The sequence below is a fragment of the Pongo abelii genome, chromosome 21, assembly GCF_028885655.2.
Source record: "Pongo abelii isolate AG06213 chromosome 21, NHGRI_mPonAbe1-v2.0_pri, whole genome shotgun sequence".
Classification (NCBI taxonomy): domain Eukaryota; kingdom Metazoa; phylum Chordata; class Mammalia; order Primates; family Hominidae; genus Pongo; species Pongo abelii.
Genome location: NC_072006.2, coordinates 37,327,465 through 37,348,190, shown reverse-complemented (window position 1 = coordinate 37,348,190; position 20,726 = coordinate 37,327,465). Strand labels below are relative to the sequence as shown.

Here is a 20,726-nt window from a genome sequence, read left to right as displayed (position 1 = left end):
GAGATAAACGTGTATGAGGTCCACTACAGGATTTCTTCCCCACCTCGCCACTCCCACAGGTTTTAAAATTTAATACGTTGTAATCAAACAGTAGCAGCAGTAAATAAACACTTTGAAAAACAAGCAAGTATCCCTCTGTATCTGGAAGAATATTAAGTCGAAGTATTCTACATGATAGAAGGGAGAACTGCCAATGTCCATGGTTAGACAATTCAAGGACATCTTGGAAATTTCTTTTTTTTTCTTTTTTCTTTTTCTTTTTTTTTTTTTGAGGCGCAGTCTCACTCTCACCCAGGCTGGAGTGCAGTGGCGTGATCTCAGTTCACTGCAACCTCTGCCTCCCGGGTTCAAGTGATCCTCCTGCCTCAGCCTCCCAAGTAGCTGGGATTACAGGCATGTGCCACCACGCCCGGCTAGTTTTTGTATTTTTAGTAGAGACCGGGTTTCACCATGTTGGCCAGGCTGGTCTCGAACTCCTAGCTTCAAGTGATCTGCCCGCCTTGGCCCCCCAAAGTGCTGGGATTACAGGAATGAGCCACTGCATCCAGCCCAACTTGGACATTTCTAAAGCCATTTCCAAAAAATCAATGGCAACAGGTTGGGACACAGCTACTTCAAATGGCAAAATGTCTATATCTACATTGGTTTTTATTAACAGAGATCAAATTGTACCTGTATAGCATGACATCTTGTCTTTAGCTGTAAAAGAAAAAAGCCTTTTCCATTTGCACCAGTTTGAAATATTTCCAAAATAAGGCTCCTTTAAAATGGATTAGTACAGTACTTACTCATATGACAGAGTTCATCCATGTAGTAAAAAGACAAATACAGGCCAGGCGCGGTGGCTTACACCTGTAATCCCAGCACTTTGGGAGGTCAAGGCAGGTGGATCACGAGGTCATGAGATTGAGGCCATCCTGGACAACATGGTGAAACCCTATCTCTACTAAAAGTACAAAAATTAGCTGGGTGTGGTGGCATGTGCCTGTAATCCCAGCTACTCAGGAGGCTGAGGCAGGAGAATGACTTGAACCTGGGAGGCAGAGGTTGCAGTGAGCTGAGATCGCGCCCCTGCACTCCAGTTCCAGTCTGGTGACAGAGCAAGACTCCATTTCAAAAAAAAAAAAAAAAAAGACAAATACAGGGCTTCGTGGGCTTTTTTTTTGTTTGTTTATTTGGTTAATTGTAGAAAATGAGAGAGAAATACTCACAAGCATGATCTGTTTAACAACTGTTTAACTCCTAGGTACATCAGAATGCAAAATATAGAATGCCCTAAAAAAGACTGATGAACAGGCTTATAAAATTGCAGTGAAACCTGGGATCAGCTCAGTTCCTGCCATCCCTTCAGCATTCCTATGAGGGGGTCTTTCTCTCCTCCCGGAGCATAGACCTTTGACCTAATAGAAAGGAACCTCAGAAAGGCAAAGCATTCTGATAAAACACTCCTCCAGCCTTTACACGGGACATTTTATTTTTAATTTAAAAGGATCAACTGGCCTTGGTCAGCCTTGGGAAGGGAGGTATCACTTAGGTGAAAATATCTGGAGAAACTTTAAATACCTAGCCGCCTCTTCGCGCATTTTAATCAGACTGACTTTAGCAGTTCTTACAAAGAATTCCGCATAGCTATTCAGAGCAGTCACTCAAGTTTTGGTTCTCTTTTACATAGCTGCATTTGGAGATACTCTATGTGAGGCATGTTTAGGAAAAGAGAAACACGGCCGGGCGCGGTGGCTCAGGCCTGTAATCCCAGCACTTTGGGAGGCCGAGGCAGGTGGATCACTTGAGGTCAGGAGTTCGAGACCAGTCTGGCCAACATGGCAAAACCCTGTCTCCACTAAAAATACAAAAAATTAGCTGGGTGTGGAGGCAGGCACCTGTAATCCCAGCTACTTGGGAGGCTGAGGCAGGAGAATTGCTTGAATGTGGGAGGTGAAGGTTGCAGTGAGCTGAGATCACACCCTGCACTCCAGTCTGGGCAACAGAGCAAGACTCTAGTCTCAAAAAAAAAAAAAAAACAAAAAAACACACACACACACACACACAATCCACTTACACCGGGAACTGATATTCTTCCAATTAACTTTTAGTCTTGTTGGTAAAGGCCGTTCCCAGATATCACTGCCTGTTAGCAGTGGGTTCACAGAGATGCTGCAGAGATGGTGTTTCCGGTAGAGAGTGTCCAGGTTCTCGGCGTCTTGAACAAAGAATTGGACAAAACGCACAAACGAAGCAAGAAAGGAATGAAGAGATTTATTGAAAAGAAAGTGCACTCCACAGTGTGGGAGCAGGGCCGAACACAGGGGCTCAAAGGCCCTGTTACAGAGTTTTTGTGAGTTTAAATACCCTGTACTTGGGGTAATGCCCTGTGTAAATGAAGAGGATGAAGTAAAGTTACAAAGTCATTTACTCAGTGTAGGCCCTATGGAGAGGACATTTCCTGTCATAGCTGAAATGTGAATTGGCCTTATGTTCCCTGCCTCCAGACCCTATTTTCCTGCTTCATCAGTGCTGATGGGTAGAGTGATTTGGTCAGTAAAGGTGAGCAGTGCTGTTCTGGGGCCTTTCCGCCCGTCTGCTCATCCTTGCACATCTGAACATAGCAGTCAATCAGATGAAACCACACTTGCCACATAGGACAGAGTGCAACCTGAATTTACCATCTTGGTATTCGATTGGAAGATTAGTTGGTCCAGCTGATGTTTTAACAGATATTGTTAGTAGGTCGTCTGAATGGGAGCTATCTCTAATCAAGGAAGTTCCTTCTGGTGCCTCTTTTAATTTCTCTTTGGCTCCGTGGACATATTTCCCCAGTACCATCCTGTGGGAGCTCCTGCAGGGCCTTGCCAGACACGCACCACCTTCGGGCACAGCTCCTCAGCGACGCTGTGGTATCCCCGCTGGCTCTGCGTCCTTTCCCTGCCATTCCTGGAGGGCTCAAGACACCGCAGGGTCATGGGAGCAGGGTCACTGTGGCAAAGACAGGTGGCCACTCGAGCTGGCTGGGGTCAGAGAAGGGTTTGTGTCCTTCCTGGACATCAGTGGGAACCCCAAAATGAGTCCCTCTGGGGTATCTAAAATGGTGGAGGAGGGGTAGGGGACGGGGTTCTTTCTCCCCAGGTCTGAAAACACAGATGGCAAAGTCCTTCGCAGACATGTTCACCCACAAATTGCCTACCCCAGGCTCCCCAGCTGCAAGCGTGGGGAATCCTGAGGCTGCGCCCCAGGGTCCTGGCCCTCACTGTCCTCAGTCAATACCAGTTGCCTACTACAGGGTTTCTTTTTTTTTTTTGAGATGGAGTCTCACTCTCTCACCATTACAAATGTTGTCAGCATTTCTAATCTTGTACTTGGTTTAATTATTTGCTTTTTGTTTCAGGTTTTTTGTTTTTTAAATTCCCATCATGAATACCCCTATGTCTTTGTGCTTAAATGTATCTGTACTTAGGTTTTTTGGACAGATTCCTGGAAGTGAAGCTAACTGAGTCTAAAACCTTGCCTCTTTGAGCACTTTTCATGACCTAGTTTTGCCTTTGCTAGTGGCTTAGAGGGGTGGGTGAGGTGAGTGGGTCCTGTCATTTTTTTTTTTTTTTTTTGAGACGGAGTCTCGCTCTGTCGCCCAGGCTGGAGTGCAGTGGCATGATCTCGGCTCACTGCAAGCTCTGCCTCCCGGGTTCATGCCATTCTCCTGCCTCAGCCTCCCGACTAGCTGGGACTACAGGCGCCTGCCACTACGCCCGGTTAATTTTTTTTTTTGTATTTTTAGTAGATACAGGGTTTCACCATGTTATCCAGGATGGTCTCGATCTCCTGACCTCATGATCCACCTGCCTCGGCCTCCCAAAGTGCTGGGATTACAGGCGTGAGCCACCGTGCCCAGCCTAGGGTTTCTTAACACTAGTGACATTTTAGGTTGGATGCTTCTGTTGTGAGGGGCTGTCCTGTGTATTATGGAATGGTTAGCACCACCCCTGGCCTCTACTCACATGCTCTCCTGGAGTAGCACACACCTCATCCATTTGTGACAACTAAAAATATTGCCAGTGTGAAAGGAAAACATCTTGGGCCCCCCAAATCACTAAGCTAAAAGGAAAATTCTACTTGGAAACTATGCAGGGCAAACCTGCCTCCCATTCTATTCAAAGTCATCCCTCTGCTCACTGAAATAGATGCATATTGTGAGTGTCTCCTTTGGAAAGGCTTATCAGAAACTCGAAAGAATGGAACCATTTGTCTCACCTACCTGTGACCTGGAAGCCCCTTCCTTGCTTTGAGTTGTCCCCAGGTTTCTGGACAGAACCAATGTACTTTTTACATATATCAGTTGATGTCTCATATATCCCTAAAATGTGTAAAACCAAGCTGTGCCCCGATCACCTTCGGCACATGTCTTCAGGACTTCCTGAGGCTGTCATGGGCGCACATCCTCAACATTGGTAAAATAAACTTTCTAAATTAACTGAGACCTGTCTCAAATTTTCGGGGTTCATACCAGACATTACCAAACGTTCCCTGGAAGGCAAAGTCATCATCAGTCTAATACAGTGTCTGGCATGTAGTAGAAACTTAATAAATGTCTATTCTTTCCTTCCCTCTTCGGTTATGGAAGAAACATTAATTTCTGTCCTGTCAGAGTAGGAAGAACCTTCAGGGATATGGAAACAGGGGTCTGAGAGGGGAAGTTGGCTGCCTAATGGTCACACAGCATGAGATTGGCAGAATGAGTTAGGTACAATGTAGACAAAGCAGACTTAGCAAAAAGACCCCAACATAGTGGTTTAAATAAGCAAGTTCATTCCTTTCTCCCTTAGGAGCCCAGGGCTGAGTGGTCTAGGGCTGCTGGAGCAGCTGTGCTGTACTCAACACAGAGCTTCCACCTCTGGGTCCAGGGCAGTTGCTCCAGTTGCTCGCATTTCTAACTGCAGAGGAGGGAGAATGCCAGGAGGAAGTTAAGGGAATCCCCTTCCTTTTAAAGCCCAAAGTGGAATTTGCATAATTAGTTCTGCTTATATGCCATTGGCCAGACCTTAGTCACATGGCCACAGTTAGCTGCAAGGGAGGCTGGGAGATGTGGTCTCTGGCTGGGGTCCGTGTGTCTAGCCAAAACTTGGGGAGAGAAGAATGCACAGTGAGAGTTAGTTAGCAGTCCTCCCTCAGAGAGACAAGGTAGAAACTCAAGATCTCCTTGGGCCACGATTCTTTTACCATATTAGTGTTTTTATCAGTCAATCAACAAACCTGAGTATGGCAGTCATAACAGTAGTTTCAGTGTGTAGAGGCCAACATTTATCCTGTGCTTACTTGATGTGAGGCCCTGGTTAAACACTTTCCACTCACTGACTCTTCATTTAATCCTCACAAGCCCAGTGAGGGAGATTTTACTATTAATTCCATTTGACAGGTAAGAAAGCTGAGGTTAAGTAACTTGCCCTAGATCACACTGCTAGAAAGTGGCAGGGACTGACTCGAGCTCAGATCTGCCTAAGTCCTCAGTTTTACCCTGTGTCAAGCAACTCATAGTCATAACCAGAGCTGAGGTCTTCAGCAGAGGGGCTCAGGAGAGGATTCAGCTTGCTGGTCCAAGGCTCTCTAGGCCACTTCAAGGAATCAAAGGACCCTGTAGGTCACCTGACTCCGTGAGGCTGCCTTCCTCAGAGAGGAGGCCCTCGAGGGAATTAGCAGCTGGATGCAGGCTTCTGTGTGTCCTTGGCCTCTCTGAGTTTGAGTTTTTCGTGGGGACAAGAGCCGTCCCTGCCTCCTAGAGTTGTGCAGAGTAATGAGATGGCTGCTTGGCAAAATCGGCAAAGGTTCCCGGGGCTGGGTTCCCTACTGGAAAGGGGAGGCTGCTGGGATCCTGAGGCGATGGCACGCATTAGTGTGTGGCCCGTGTTGCATCTCAGCTGAGGCCAATGCGACTGTAGGGAACGGGCAGTGTCCTGCCCCTTCTAGAGCAAAGGAAGAGAAGAGGGTCTACACATGGGGGAGAAGAACAGCACCCGAGCACCTCATCTGTCCTGGGCCAGGGAAGTAGAGCCTGCTGGAGGCTGGCAAGAGTAGCGGCCAAAGTGCCCGGAAGCCAGGATGTCACCTCTCTGACCCTGGGCCCTCTTTGTGCCTCAGTGTCTTCATTTGTAGTAAATTCAGGGGTCCTACAGCTGTGGATTCAAAGCTTGGCTCTGCCCGTTGCTCACTGTGTGACCCGGAGGAGTCACTTTGCCTCCTTCAGCCTCAGAGTCCTCCTCTGTCAAATGGGTATGATAATGGTTCTCCTGGTGCATAGTGGTAAGGAATCAATGGAGCCCACGTGCGGCACAAAGGCAGTCCCCCATGATGTGTTGCCGTGAGCAGCGTGATGCTGTCTCTGCCACAGCCTGGTGCAGCATGGGCCAAGCTGCATTCTGGGGTGTGGATGGAGAGCCCTTGGGTGGAGGGAGAAGCTGGTCTCCATAGGATAGGTGAGCATCCCAGGGTTCTGGACCTTACTAGGGAGGCTGGGCCTCCAGGCAGCCTGGCAGGTGGGTGCACAGGCTGTCAGGTGATGGGAGGGGTGGGTGAGGGTGCTACAGACTGAGAACTCTCAGCACCACCTGGAAAAGACATCGCTGCTCCAGTGGGACCCCTAGAGGGCAGCAGGGCTAACAGGGCATGTGGAGATGGGGTCACAGGCCTCTGACCCTGCATCACTCTGCCTTATACTCCTGACTCCAGTTAGGCTAGGTGTCCCCTGATTCTCCAAGAATCCTCAGGGCCCCTGGAGAGGAATGGAGGAAAGCGCTGGGTGGGGGCTGTCCCCAGAATGTGACTTTCCAGTTCCCATTGCCTGTCTGGCACAGAGTAGGTGTTCACTACATACCTGTTGAACGCATGAATGGATAGATCAGGGGTCTGCTATTGCCACAGACTGGCTGTGTGACTTGGGCTAGTTTGTTGCCCTCTCTGTGTCTCAGTGGCCCCCTTTATAGAACCAGGAGATGGGGCTGGATATTCCCACTGAGCCTTCTAGCTCTGGATCCAGGTCTCTCCCATCCTAGTTGCAGCCCCCAACCTCCCTCCCCAGTTCCCACCAACAAATCCCAAATGGAGGTAACGCAACAAGCCACACAGAGGGTGCAGAAATGGACCTTTATTGGCAGGGGCAGGAGAACATGTGTAGAGGCTGTTGTTCTGACTGTGAGGAGAAGGGGTATCTGGGAAGGTCCTTCTGGTGGGACTCAGGCTTTCATGCTGGTTAGGTGGTGGCAGCAGCTTCCCGGAGGGAGATGCTATAAGGGGGTGGGGCAAGCCACTGGGAACCAATCTGGAATGAGACCACAGGGGGTTAGGACATTTGCAGCTAGGCTGCCCTTACACCCAGCTGTCAGTCATCCACTGGGCACTTGATGGGACCCAAGTTGACCTGGCTCCAGTGTCCCAGCTCTTTCCCACAATACCCCATGTGGTTTAAGTCCTGGGAAGAAGAAACTGGCACCTGTGGTTTGGGGTCTTTCATTGGCACCTGGCACTGACTCATCTTCATTCCCCTCACCCTCCTTCAGAACAATGGCAGATGTGAAAAGATTGATTGGAGGCCACCACTGGAGCCAGGTTCAGGGCCCAATATGTGATCAGAATCATGGATCCATTTGAGACCAAGTTTGGGGCTCAGTCTGTGACCAAGACTAAGGCTCAGTCAATAACTGGCATCAAAGCTTAGTCTGTGACTAGGATCCAGGCTCAGTCTGGGGCCAGAATCAGAGTTCAGTAATTAAGGCTCAGTGTTCAGAGTGTGACCAGAATCAGGGCCTAGCCTGGGATGAGGGCCAGGGCTCAGTCTATGACTGAGATGAAGGCACAGTCTTCTAACACAAAAAGAAGGGAAGCCACGTTTGACTTTTGCTTCACCATAGGCACCTGTGCATTGGGACACAGAGCCTGGCTCCTCACCAGCATGCACCACAGTGGTCCTCCTCATTCATCCTCTTCAGATGAGGGTTTGCAGCTGGGTTTTGTGCTGAAGATTATCTGAAGAAACAAAATCAATAGCAGGCCTTAGTCTCTGCCACTGGAATTGAATACAGACCAGACTCCAAAAGATGCCGCTCTCCAGCCGGTAACCTGACAGTTGTGGGACCCCAGGGATGTTGCTCCACCTCTCTGAGCTTCAGTTTGTTCACCTGTAAAGTGGGTACAATGACAGTACCCACCCCACAGGGTTGTTGCAAGGATCCAGTGAGATAGTGTGTACAGAGCACAAAGTGACTGCTTAAGGGACTGGACTTGTGGCTATTTCCTTTCTTCTTCTTCTTTTTTTTTTTTTTTCTTTTTTTGAGATGGGGGTCTCACTCTGTCACCCAGGCTGGAGTGCAGTGGCATGATGTCGGCTCACTGCAATGTCCGCCTCCTGGGCTCAAGCAATCCTCCCGCCTCAGCCTCCTGAGTAGCTGGGACTCCAGGTGCATGCCACCACGCCTGGCTAATTTTGTATTTTTTAGTAGAGATGGGGTTTCACCATGTCACCCAGGCTGGTCTCAAACTCCTGAACTCAAGTGGTCTGCCCACCTCAGCCTCCCAAAGTGCTAGGATTACAGGTGTGAGCCACTGCTCCTGGCTGACTTGTGGCTATTTTCATAGAAGGGTCACCTCCAGGGTCTTGACAGCTTTACTTACTCCATTTCTCCCCAGCAACCCCAGCCATGCCTGTAGACCCAAAAACCAAAGGGAGCCCCCAGGTGCCTGTGGAGGGGAAGCCATGGCTCCCAATTTGCTTAGGACAGTGGGTCCTTCTGCTTCTCCAGGGTCCCCTGACCAGAACTGCTTATGGGGTGGGCACAGAGCTCCATGCCTGCCTCAGAAGGTCCCCACTTCCCCATTGACTTACCGATGACCTGCTGAATGACATTCACATCCAGGGAGTGGATGAAGATGCGGATCAGTGGGCATATCTGACAGCCGGAGAGAGGAGGAAGAGGAGGGTCAAGAGGAGGAAGAACAGATCATTCTTCTCAGCTGGGAACAAATTACTTGCCACCCACAGATGAGCTCATTTCTAGGGATCTTAGAACCTTTGAACCTTAGGATTTTATTTTGTTTTATTGTATTTTTTTTTTTTTTTGAGACAGAATCTCACTGTCTTGCCCAGGCTAGAGTACAGTGGTACGATCTCTGCTCACTGCAACCTCCGCCTCCCAGGTTCAAGTGATTCTCCTGCCTCAGCCTCTCAAGAAACTGGGTTTACAGGCACCTGCCACCATGCCTGGCTAATTTTTGTATTTTTAGTAGAGACAGAGTTTCACCATGTTGGCCAGGCTGGTCTTGAACTCCTGACCTCAAGTGATCTGCCCACCTTGACCTTCAAAAGAGCTGGGATTACAGGCATAAGCCACCGCGCCTGACCTGAAATTTAGGATTTTAGAACAATGGGATTCCAGCAGTCTTACATCTGGAAACCCTAGGGTGTTAGAATCCTAACACCTTAGAACACTAGAATTCTAGGACCTCAAAAATCTACATTCTAGATTGTTAACATCCCCATGTTGAACTTTGGAACCCTGGAATTTTAAAGGGTCAAATGGTGCCCTGAGGCATTTGCCCTGAGGTTGTAGAGCAGAGTATCTCATGCTCTTGTGTGTGCACAGTTCCCCGCAGATTGCAATTCAGCAGGTCTGGGATGGGGCCTGAGATTTCGCATTCCTATCAAGCGCCCAGCTGAGGCTGAAGCTGGTGGAGGATCGCTTTTGGAATATAACTAAACTCCGGTTCAGCGGGTCACAGAGCCATCTGGAGGATTTTTCTTTTATAAACCCACATTCCTGGGTCCCCTTCCAGAATGACTGATTTAGAATCTCTGCAACTTTGGGCCTAGTAATCCTGCACATGGTACCTATGGTTTTGGGTGATGCACAGATGGAAAAAAAATTAAAACTATTTTATAAGTCCATTGATTGTATGATATGTGATATTAATTTTCTATTTATGATAGGGATATAATTTTTTTTAAAATAAATGCTTCTAAAGAAACATATTTAAGTAAAATGGTGTTGAAGATGTTAGCTACAAAAGCATATTGGTAGTGCGTGGATATGGTGAGACGCTCAAGTTTGGGAGCTGGCAATTTCAGCTAATGTCAGGCCTCTGCCCTCCCCTGCTACCTGCCAGGCTGATTAGTAGGGGAGGAAGCTCCAGCTGACCTCCTAAGGGGAAGCTTTCTCCTCCGAAGGAAAAGTGCTCAGAGGATACAGCCAGGCCTGCAAATTCCCCCACCTGCCCCCACCAGGCCTGGATCTGGGCCCCAAGGAGTGGGAGACTCGCCTCCTTCTGCACCAGGGAGGATACGGTGCTTTTCAGCGTGTTGATCACGCTATTCACGAACTTGTTGATGATTTGGCTGTGTCTGGAAAACACAGGGAACTGTTAAAGTCTGGTCAAGTGGGCAAGAGATGGGGGAACTGCCAAGAAGTTGCAGGGGGGAAATACTGTGGAGTCAGATAAACCCCAGGGACATGGAGGCACTTTTCTAACTACAGACAGAGCCTCCCATCCACATGGATCATCATTTAGAATCCCACATCTGACCAGTGGTTCACTCCAGTGCCTCATGAGATTCTCAGCACAGAGACCTTATTCGTTCATTCATTCAACCCATATTTACAGAGCACCAACTATGCACCAGGAACCTAGCTGGGCCCTGAAGATACCGAATAAGTAAAGTACAAACATCCCCTAACCTGGTACCTAAACATTAAGGATCCAAACATACCCTAATGTGGTACCTAAACAAATCTTGCCAAAGTTGGCTCCTCCCACCTTCAACTCTTAGTATAATTGCCACCTCCTCAGGGCACCCCTCCCTGACTGCTTACCTAAGAGAGAGCTTTGCTATCACAGTGCCCAGTTAAGGGTAATGCTTTGTGCAGGACTCATATTTTCCTGGAGCGTTCTTTACTGATGGACTGAATTTGGGTTGGATTGGATCCAAAGTGCAAAGAAAAGCCCTGAGAGGATTTGGAGCTGTAGAGTGGTGTCATTTCACAGATGTGGACACAGATCCACGGCAGCTTAGCTTTCCCTTGGGTAAGCTCTGCAAGAACAGGGACCTTGTCTGTCATCACCAATCAGTTCTCCAGAGCCCAGAATGGTGCCTGCCTGGCACATAGCAGGTGCTCAATACAGTTTTTTTTTTTTTTTTTTTTTGAGACAATGCTTTGCTCTGTCACCCAGACTGGAGTGCAGTGGCACGATCTCGGCTCACTGCAACCTCTGCCTCCTGGGTTCAAGTAATGCTTGTGCCTCAGCATCCTGAGTAGCTGGGATTACAGGCTCCCGCCACCACCCCCGGCTAATTTTTGTATTTTTAGTAGAGACAGGATTTTGCCATGTTGGCTAAGCTGGTCTTGAACTTCTGACCTCAAGTGATCTGCCCACCACAGCCTCTCAAACTGCTGGGATTACCGGTGTGGAGCCACTGTGCCCAGCCTCAATACATTTTTGGCTGAAAGAATGAAAGAAGTGAACATACAATTAAATATATATTGAGAACTTGTGACAAGTGCTTTAAAGGCAAGAGTTAGACTCTTACGAGAGAGAATAGGAGAAGCCCTGTGAAGGCGCTGAAGGATGCAAAAGTCCATCAAAGTGGAGTGAGAAGAAGGTGCTCTAGGTAGCCAGAGCACCCCATGCAAAGGTCTTAAGCTGGGAAAGAGCCTATCTGAGACACGGCACAAAGGCCACTGTATCTGGGCACAGTGAGTAAGGGGAGAGTGCAGGGATACAAGGGTGGGGCCAGATCAAACAGAGCCTTCATGACCATGGGGAGCACTTGGGATTGAACCACAAGTGCAAAGAAAGGCCCTGGGAGGATCTGGAGCCGCAGAGTGGTGCCATCTCACAGATGTGGGCACAGATCCAGTGCAGCAGGATGGAGTCCCTGAGGCTACTTGGGAAGGTAGCACCCAGCCAGGCTCCGGCCTCTGAATTTACACCCCGGCCTTTGCAACTCACATCAGGCTATGGAAACTTTCTTTGGTTTTCAGGGGTCTTTGAGCAACCTGTGTTCAGATCCCTCAGTGCAGGGCGAGTGGAGTGTCCTCTGCTCATGGCCACTGGGGCTGAGAGCTGAGGACCCAGCCTTGCTCCCAGCCAAGGCCAAGTGGCCCCAGCCCTCAGCTTCTGGGTCATTCATCCTCTCCCAGCCATCGGCCAGCATCACTCTTTCTCCTTCCACCCTCTTGCCTGAGTCAAACCTGCTCTTTCAAGCACAGAGCTTAAGATGTAGATTTTGTGGATTAAAAGGGATCAATAAGTCAAATGGAGAGGATTAAGTTTTCAAGATCTCCTTTCAGGAAATTTCCACTGGGTGGAGGACGATTTGGGGACAATCTGAAATTAGAGCCCGTGGCAGGCACTTACTCTCCCCTCTCCCTCCCAACTGGAGGCAAGAAGGTAAATATAATTTTATCGTTATTATTATTATTATTATTGAGGGACATTACATCACAATAAAGGGGACAATTCTCCAAGAAGTCATAACAATCCTAATGTGCGTGCACCTAACAACAGAGCTCCAAAGGGTATGAAGCAGAAACTGACAGAGTTGAAAGGCGAAATGAACAAATCCATGATTATGGTGGGGAGCTCAACACTCCAGTCTCAGTGATAGAGAGAACCAGCAGGCAGAGAGGCAGCATGTTCTAGGCTGTGTGCTAAATATTTGTATTTTCTCATCTGGTCATCTCAGAAGCCTATGAGTAGTTATTATGAACACCCCCAGTTTACAGATGTGAAAACAGGCTTGGGTCAAGTTGGTGATAAAGTTACAAGTTAGTGGCAGAGCTGATGTCTAAACCAAGGTCAACATGACTCCAGAGCCTGAACACTTTCACCACTAGGCCTCCTCTTAGGTAGAGGACTAGAGCTGAAATTAGGGGTCCTCAAGTTCCCTGAGAGCCCAGCTCTGCTAAGATGAATGGGACTTACTTGTCCAGCAAGGAAAGTGAGATGCTGGTTGGGTCACTGGCACATTCTCCCAGGACGGCAACAGGCTGGTGTGTCTGGGGATCAGTTTCAATTGTGACTGCGGTCAGGAGGTCCAAGGAGGCTTTCAGGTTGATAATCTGGCCAGTGATGGGCCTGCAGGAAGTAAGATGCACAGTGAACAAAGTCTAGAAGTTCCTGTCTGTTGCCCAGTTGGGTTCCTCCACCTGTGTGGACATGAGTCAGAATGTCTATGTGTAATGTCAACATGGCCCAGGTAATATCAACATGGTCCATATCCTCTGTGAGATTTACATGTTTATATTAGGGGCTTCTTCTCCTGGCCACTTGGGTTTAGCTCATATGAATTTTTTATACAACATTACACTAATAGGTAAAATAATAATAGTTAACATTTATTGACAACAATTTATGTGTAGATACTTTAAAAAAGTATTTTACCTGGATTCATTTATTACTATCCCTATTTTCTGAATGAGGAAACCTTGGTACAGAGAGGTTAAGTAACTATCCCAAGATCTCATAGCTAAATAATGGGTGGCATCATTAGTGCATGTAGTTTACAGAAGTGCTTTCACACATGCTCATTTCTTGTCTATCTCCTTTAAAATTAAAATTTTTTATTTTTTGTGAGACAGGATCTCACTCTGTCACCCAGGCTGGAATGCAGTGGTGCAATCAGGGCTCACTGCAGCCTCGACCTCTCCGGCTCAAGCAATCCTCTTGCCTCAGCCTCCCAAGTAGCTTGGACTACAGGTGTGTGCTGCCACACCTGGTTAATTTTTGTATTTTTTGTAGACACAGGGTTTTGCCATATTGTCCTGGCTGGTCACGAACTCCTGAGCTCAAGCAATCCTCACACCTCAGTTTCTCAAATTGCTGGGATTACAGGTATAAGCCACCACTCCCAGCTAAACTTAAAAGAGTTTAAACTTATATTTTGCACATACACACTTTATTGTACACTGTGTATTAATATATGAATTTTTCTGTAATGGTCACTGCAACTTAGAGAGAATCTTGAGAGACAAAATAATGCTGGAGGAAATTTTGCATTTTGCCAAAGAATGATAAATGTTTGTTTTCTCAACTTTTCAAATTTTAAAACCAGATAAATGTCATGATTTCAAAACTATATTCAATGGAGCATTGTTTTTAAAAGATACTTGGTTATGGCCAGAGTTCTCTAGAACATTTTAAGGGTTGAGATCTTAGACCCAGAAGGGTTCTGTCACTCACAGATTGGGAAACTGAGGCCCAAGGTCACCCAGCAGCGGGAGGAGGTGCCTGATTCCCAGGTTGGGCATCCATCGGCCAGGTTGCACTGCCTTTCCCAAATCTCAGATTCTAGCGCATACTCACCCGGCCACAGTGACATTCGCGGTGACAGGGAAGCTCAGGTCAAGGCCTTTGCCATCATCGATCGGTTCAGCTTTGACATCCAAGATGAGGGAGTTGCTGATTTTCAACCTGTGTGAAACCCACAATTCACCCTCGTCACTCCTCATGACAGCCACTTGCCAAGCACTTCCCTGGGCCAGCCTCGAGCTGAGCGTTTGGGTCTCATCAGCCTTGCCTTCTTTAGTCTTTACTATAGCCCTGTTCAGAGGTTTGATTCTCTCCATTTTATGGCACAGCACATTGAGGCTCAGGCTGGTGTGATTTTCCCCCAGATTCCTAGGGGAGTAAGTGCCAGAGGCAGATTTTGAGGCCAGAACTGTCTGACTGTAAAAGTTCATGAGTGGGGTCGGGCACGGTGACTCACACCTGTAATCCCAGCACTTTGGGAGGCTGAGGCAGGCGGATCTCCTGAGGTCGGGAGTTCGAGACCAGCCTGACCAACATGGAGAAACCCCGTCTCTACTAAATATACAAAATTAGCCGGGTGTGGTGGTGCATGCCTCTAATCCCATCTACTCAGGAGGCTGAGGCAGGAGAATCACTTGAACCCGGGAGGCGAGGCTGCAGTGAGCCAAGATCGTGCCATTGCACTCCAGCCTGGGCAAGAAGAGTGAAACTCTATCTCAAAAAATAATAATAATAACAATAATAATAATAAAAGTATATGAGTGGATCCACTGCCTGGGGTTATGTGGTGAAGACTCCAGTTTCCCTTCCTCTAAGGGGATCTGGGCTTTTACCCCCGTTATATATGGAAAAGAAAAGTTTTATTCCTTGGAAAGGGACTTTGCGTACCAGCAAACAGGTAGAGGTAAGGATGAATATAACCTTCACCCTGACCCTGAAATTAAAGAACACGGAAGCCCGAACCCGTAAGATGCCCAGATTGACCCTGTAGCCCTGCCTCTAATTTACTCAAGCTCTGGTAGGTCTGACCTCACTCAGACCACCTTGGCTCTGTGGGAGGGGAATGAGGCTTGTCCCTCTGTCTTTCATCTTAAACTTACCTCCTCGAAGATATGTGTTCCCTTTTCTTAGAGCAAAGATCTCCACCCTGAAGCACCAACTCACCCAAAAATGTCCGTATTAGTTGGAAGCAGCTTAGAAATGACATTGTTCAGCAATTTCTCAGCTTCCTGGGCCTTCTGCTTGGCCAGTTGCCAAGCACTGGATTTCTGAAGCACCCCTAGGTCGACCTTCAGTTTCTCAAGGATGCCTGCCAAAAACAAACGCCATTTTGTGTCATGCACCACTTACGAAGTAGCTACGATGCTCCAGGTACCGGGTAAGACTGTTTGCCTATGTTATTTCATTTAATCTTTATAACAACTCAGTGAAGTAGATATTGTCATTGTCTTTTTTTTTATAGCTAAGGAAATAAAGGCTCTAGAAGGTTAAGAAATGTGTCTAGCCACACAGCCAGGGAACTCTTGTTTCCTCCATGCTGCCTCCGTACTATTAATAATATATACTGATTATTTATCAACAGTGCAATCAACCAATTGGCCAGGCAATTGATATTGATTGCACACCAGTGTCTAGGAGTGACTTAGGGGTCTATTGTGCTAAGTGAGATGCTCATGTGAGTTTGAAAAACTAGAAAGAATGAGAGAATACACTCAAGAAATGAAAAATCTAGAATCAAGGAGAAAAAATGGCTCCAATCCATGAAACTGGCAAATGAGAGTCCCAGAATGACAGCTTTGCAGCAGGCCCACAAAGCAATAATAATAATTATTATTTTTTTAACTTTAAGTTCCGGGATACACGTGCAGAATGTGCAGGTTTGTTACATAGGTATACATGTGCCATGGTAGTTTGCTGCACCTATCAACCTGTCATCTAGGTTTTAAGCCCCACATGCATTAGGTATTTGTCCTAATTGTCTCCCTCCCCTTGCCCACAAGCCCCCAAATGGCCCCAGTGTGTGTTGTTCGCCTCCTTGCATCCATGTGTTCTCATCATTAAACTCCCACTTATGAATGAGAACATGCAGTGTTTGGTTTTCTGTTCCTGTGTTAGTTTGCTGAGGATGATGGCTTCTGGCTTCATCCATGTCCCTGCAGAGGACATGATCTCATTCTTTTTTATGGCTGCATAGTATTCCATGGTGTATATGTACCACATTTTCTTTATCCAGTCTATCACTGATGGGCATTTGGGTTGGTTCCATGTCTTTGCTATTGTAAATAGTGCTGCAATAAACATATGTGTACATGTGTCTTTATAGTAGAATGATTTATATTCCTTTGGGGATATACCCAGTAATGGGATTGCTGGGTCAAATGGTATTTCTGGTTCTAGATCCTTGAGGAATCACCACACTGTCTTCCTCAATGGTTGAACTAATTTACAGTCCCACCAATAGGGCAAAAGTGTTCCTATTTCTCCACAGCCTTGCCAACATCTATTGTTTCCTGACTTTTTAATAATTGCCATTCTTACTGGTGTGAGATGGCATCTCATTGTGGTTTTGATTTGCATTTCTCTAATGATCAGTGATGATGAGCTTTTTTTCATATGTTTGTTGGCCACATAAATGTCTTCTTTTGAGAAGTGTCTGTTCATATCCTTTGCACACTTTCTGATAGGGTTGTTTGTTTTTTTCTTGTAAATTTGTTTAAGTTCCTTGTAGATTGCGGATATTAGACCTTTGTCAGATAGATAGATTGCAAAAATGTTCTCCCATTCTGTAGGTTGCCTGTTCACTCTAATGCTAGTTTCTTTTGCTGTGCAGAAGCTTTTCAGTTTAATTAGATCCCATTTGTCAATTTTCCATGCTCATGGATAGGAAGAAACAATATTGTGAAAATGGCCATACTGCCCAAAGTAATTTATAGATTCATTGCTATTCCCATCAAACTACCATTGACTTTCTTCACAGAATTAGAAAAAAAAAAAACTACTTTAAATTTCATATGGAACCAAAAAAAGAGCACGTATAGCAAGACAATCCTAAGCAAAAAGAACAAATCTGGAGGCATCATGCTATCTGGCTTCAAACTCTACTATGAGGATACAGTAAGCAAAACAGCATGGTACTGGTACCAAAACAGACATATAGACCAATGGAACAGAACAGAGACTTCAGAAATAACACCACATGTCTACAACAATCTGATCTTCAACAAACTTGACAAAAACAAGCAGTGGGGAAAGGATTCTGTACTTAATAAATGGTGCTGGGAGAACTGGCTAGACGTGTACAGAAAACTGGAACCGGATCCCTTCTTTATACCTTATTAAAAAATTAACTCAAGATGGTTTAATACTTAAATGTAAAACCCAAAACCATAAAAAACCTAGGCAATACCATTCAGGACATAGGTATGGGCAAAGACTTCATGACACCAAAAGCAATTGCACCAAAAGAAAGCAATAATTCTTACAGGAGGAGAGGACAAAGTGTCTTTATGATAGGTCTCTGGAGAACAAAGGGATGAGAATAAATGTCATGACTGGGTGTGGTGGCTCACGCCTGTAATCCCAGTACTTCGGGAGGCCAAGGCAGGAGGATCACTTGAGGCCGGGAGTTCGAGACCAGCCTGGGAAAAATGGTGAGACTCCATTGCTACAAAAAATGTAAAACTTAGCCAGGTGTGGTGGTGTGCACCTGTAGTCCTGGCTACTGGGGAGGCTGAGGTGGGAGGATCTGTTGAGCCCAGGAGGTTGAGGCTGGCAGTGTACTCTAGCTTGGGTGACAGAGTGAGACCTTGTCTCAAAAAATAATAAATGTCATGATAGATACAGGATGATGCTCATGAAAATAATTAAGTATATATGAGAAGAAAATAATTCAAGTGAGAAACAACAGGGCAATTACTAACTTAAGGAAAAACAAAAGACTATATCATATAAGAAAAGAGATGTAATCATAATATTGTAACTTGGCTCTGTAATGGACAATATCTACCTAGTTATAATGATTCAGAGAATGACACTTTAAATAAAATTGGTGATATAACTACATCTGATCGTATAATTCACGAGGTGACTTTGGTTTAGACATTTCTGTCTCTGGGCCTCAGTTTTCTCAACTGTGAAATTAGAGTGTGAGTCCTTTCTGCATCTTTGAAAGTTACCTAAGCCCTTGACAAGGTTTGAAAGGCAGCCATTTGCAGAAGTTACCTCCTCCTACAAAAACTGTTTTTGATGTGCTGCTAATGTTTCCATAAAACAAAAAGAAAGCCAAGTTATTTTAATAGGTTAACATAAAAAGGAGGTATAAATAAATATAAAGGTAGGTAGCTTTACAGATACCAAGGCTAGGTAGGGATAATTTCCTTAATTTTCACTGAATTAACACAAGTCAATAAAAGAATATTAAATAACCCAAAAGAAAAATATGCTAAGAATATAGACAAAATCCTCAAGTTAAAATATGTAAGTACATAGTAAATATATGAAAAAAGAAGAGGGCTCCTTCATAATTAGAGGAATGCAAAGTGAAATAAGTTATAGCTTTTCATCTGTGAGACAGGCAGAATATTTAAAATTGTCCATACCCAGTGCTGGAAAAGGAGTGGGGAAAAAAGGCACTCTCATAGACTGTTGGAGAAAGTGTTAACATAGGAGATTATTTGTCAACAGCATAGTTTTTGAACTTTTGAAATCCCACTTGTAGGAATTTATCTTATGCACGTTTATCAGGTATAATACGTAAAAGGATATTCATTGTGGCATTGCTTGTTTCTAGAAAGATAAACGAATGAGACAGGAATTGAATAGCCACTTTTCTCAGTAAACCACCCATGAAGAGTAGCCCCTGGTGGCAGCCTCTGGTAATGCAGGCATAGTGTTTAGGAGGCTAATTTAGGTGACACTGTTCATCACCCTTGTTGACTTACCTTTAAGAGTATTGTCAACTGCCTCAAGTCCATCGTGAAGAACAGGTTCCAGCTTATCCACGACATTGCTTAGGTCATTGCCAAGATTGTCAAGAAGAGACTCTGAGGTCCCAGTGAGCACACCGCACAGGAGAACAAGTTTCCAAAGCTGAAGCATCTTTTGTCTTGACACCTGGACAGTCATGGGAAGAACAGGAGTGAGAACTGCCCAGAGGGAAATGGACTCTTCAGTGAGTTCCCATCACTCTTAACATTTAGCATTCCATTAAGATAGATGTGGTTACTTCCTATTTTACAAATGGGCAGCCAAGTTCAGAAAGCTACAGCAACTTGCCCGGAGACACACAGCTAGTGAGCAGAGGAGCTGGGATTTGAAAAGTCGGACTTGACTCCAAGCCCATACTCTTGACACAAAGTTCCTTTTCATACGCTGTCTTCTCTGCCTAAAATATTTTTCTTCTTTGCTTTTCCACTTAGGTCAATTCCTACATCATGCCCTCTGTGAAGCCTACTGTAGGCCCCTCTCCAGATTCTAGGTTGGGGAGTCCCACCTTGCTGCCTTCATTATCCTGATCAAGGTCCTGGGTAACACTTCCCTGATGATTTGACCACCTTTCCTACCAGGCTGTGAACTCCTTAGAGGAAGGACTGTGACTTATTTCACTGTCGAATCCTCAGGCGCCAGTAAAAAGCCTGCACCTAGTACAGTACAGTAAACCAATAAACATTTGTTGAATAAAAGTATGAACAAATCAATGGAGACCACCTCATGATCCTGCGTTGTTCATTAGTTTGACACTTATTTTAATACAATCTATAGCTCTCTAAATTTGCTCTGATTTGCTATTTGTCTTGACACCCGGACAGTCATGGGAAGAACAGGAGTAAGAATTGCCCAGAGAGAAATGGAATCTTTAGTGAGTACTCATCACTAACTTGCTATTTAGAGCAAATTTAGAGATATACTGATTATCTCTGCTGTATTCAAAATATTAGCTAACCCAAGCAATCCCACCCCTCTGCCTCTTGCCCCCAAAACCTTCTGAAGACCACCATGTGTGGTGCCACTGGGGGAAGCACGCCACTCACAGGTTTAGAGGAGGATGCTCATGAAATCCTTGCCCCCCTGCACAGTCTGCTGGGATTCTGCTGAATGGTGGCGGCTCTTATATGGCGGAGATGGGATGGAAGGCTGCCCACAGAAGCAAGCCTTGGTTCTGGGATCATCCAAGGACACTCCAAGGAAAATAACCCCTCTCCAGGATGAGCAGAGAGAGAGATTTCCAACTCAAAGGTCACCCAGGATGCTTGAATTGAAATGGATGGCTATGGAGAGGGCTTTCCGCCAAGACTAAGACCAGGTCCTCATGGAGCCTGCAGCTACCAAGGTGGTGGTTCTTGGTCCTTGTGGGTGAGGACTGGGGAGAAGACTGAGAATGAATGAATTGGAGACTGTCCTGGCAGGAGGACCCATAATGACCATCCAGTCTAACTCCGTCATCATTT

General features: G+C 46.1%; 1 protein-coding gene across 5 annotated transcripts; it reads right to left on the bottom strand.

Annotated features, from left to right (window-relative positions):
* Positions 1-7,112: 7,112 nt before the first annotated feature.
* Positions 7,113-19,968, bottom strand: BPIFA2 (BPI fold containing family A member 2). 5 transcript variants are annotated; one of them, XM_002830202.5, is made up of 8 exons: positions 19,221-19,968; positions 15,445-15,589; positions 14,335-14,442; positions 12,955-13,107; positions 10,291-10,372; positions 8,861-8,924; positions 7,927-8,004; positions 7,113-7,300 (listed from the first exon to the last, which is right to left on the bottom strand). In XM_002830202.5, exons 1-7 carry the CDS (start codon positions 19,402-19,404, stop codon positions 7,964-7,966), a joined length of 777 nt encoding a protein of 258 aa, XP_002830248.2. In that variant the 5' UTR covers positions 19,405-19,968; the 3' UTR covers positions 7,113-7,300; positions 7,927-7,963. The 5 variants fall into 5 exon arrangements, 1 of the variants encoding a protein (XP_002830248.2); XR_008517115.1 differs by lacking the exons at positions 10,291-10,372; positions 12,955-13,107; positions 14,335-14,442; positions 15,445-15,589; positions 19,221-19,968 and adding an exon at positions 9,308-9,456; XR_008517112.1 differs by lacking the exons at positions 10,291-10,372; positions 12,955-13,107; positions 14,335-14,442; positions 15,445-15,589; positions 19,221-19,968 and adding an exon at positions 9,326-9,432.
* Between the last annotated feature and the right edge of the window lie 758 nt (positions 19,969-20,726).

Excerpts from the sequence above, each read along its gene's own strand:
- BPIFA2 (XM_002830202.5), bottom strand. The coding sequence starts at position 19,404 with ATGACTGTCCAGGTGTCAAGACAAAAGATGCTTCAGCTTTGGAAACTT. Across the intron at positions 15,590-19,220 it reads AGTTGACAATACTCTTAAAG|GCATCCTTGAGAAACTGAAG; the intron begins GTAAGTCAACAA and ends TGTTTTTGGCAG. Across the intron at positions 8,925-10,290 it reads CCTCCCTGGTGCAGAAGGAG|ATATGCCCACTGATCCGCAT; the intron begins GCGAGTCTCCCA and ends TCCGGCTGTCAG.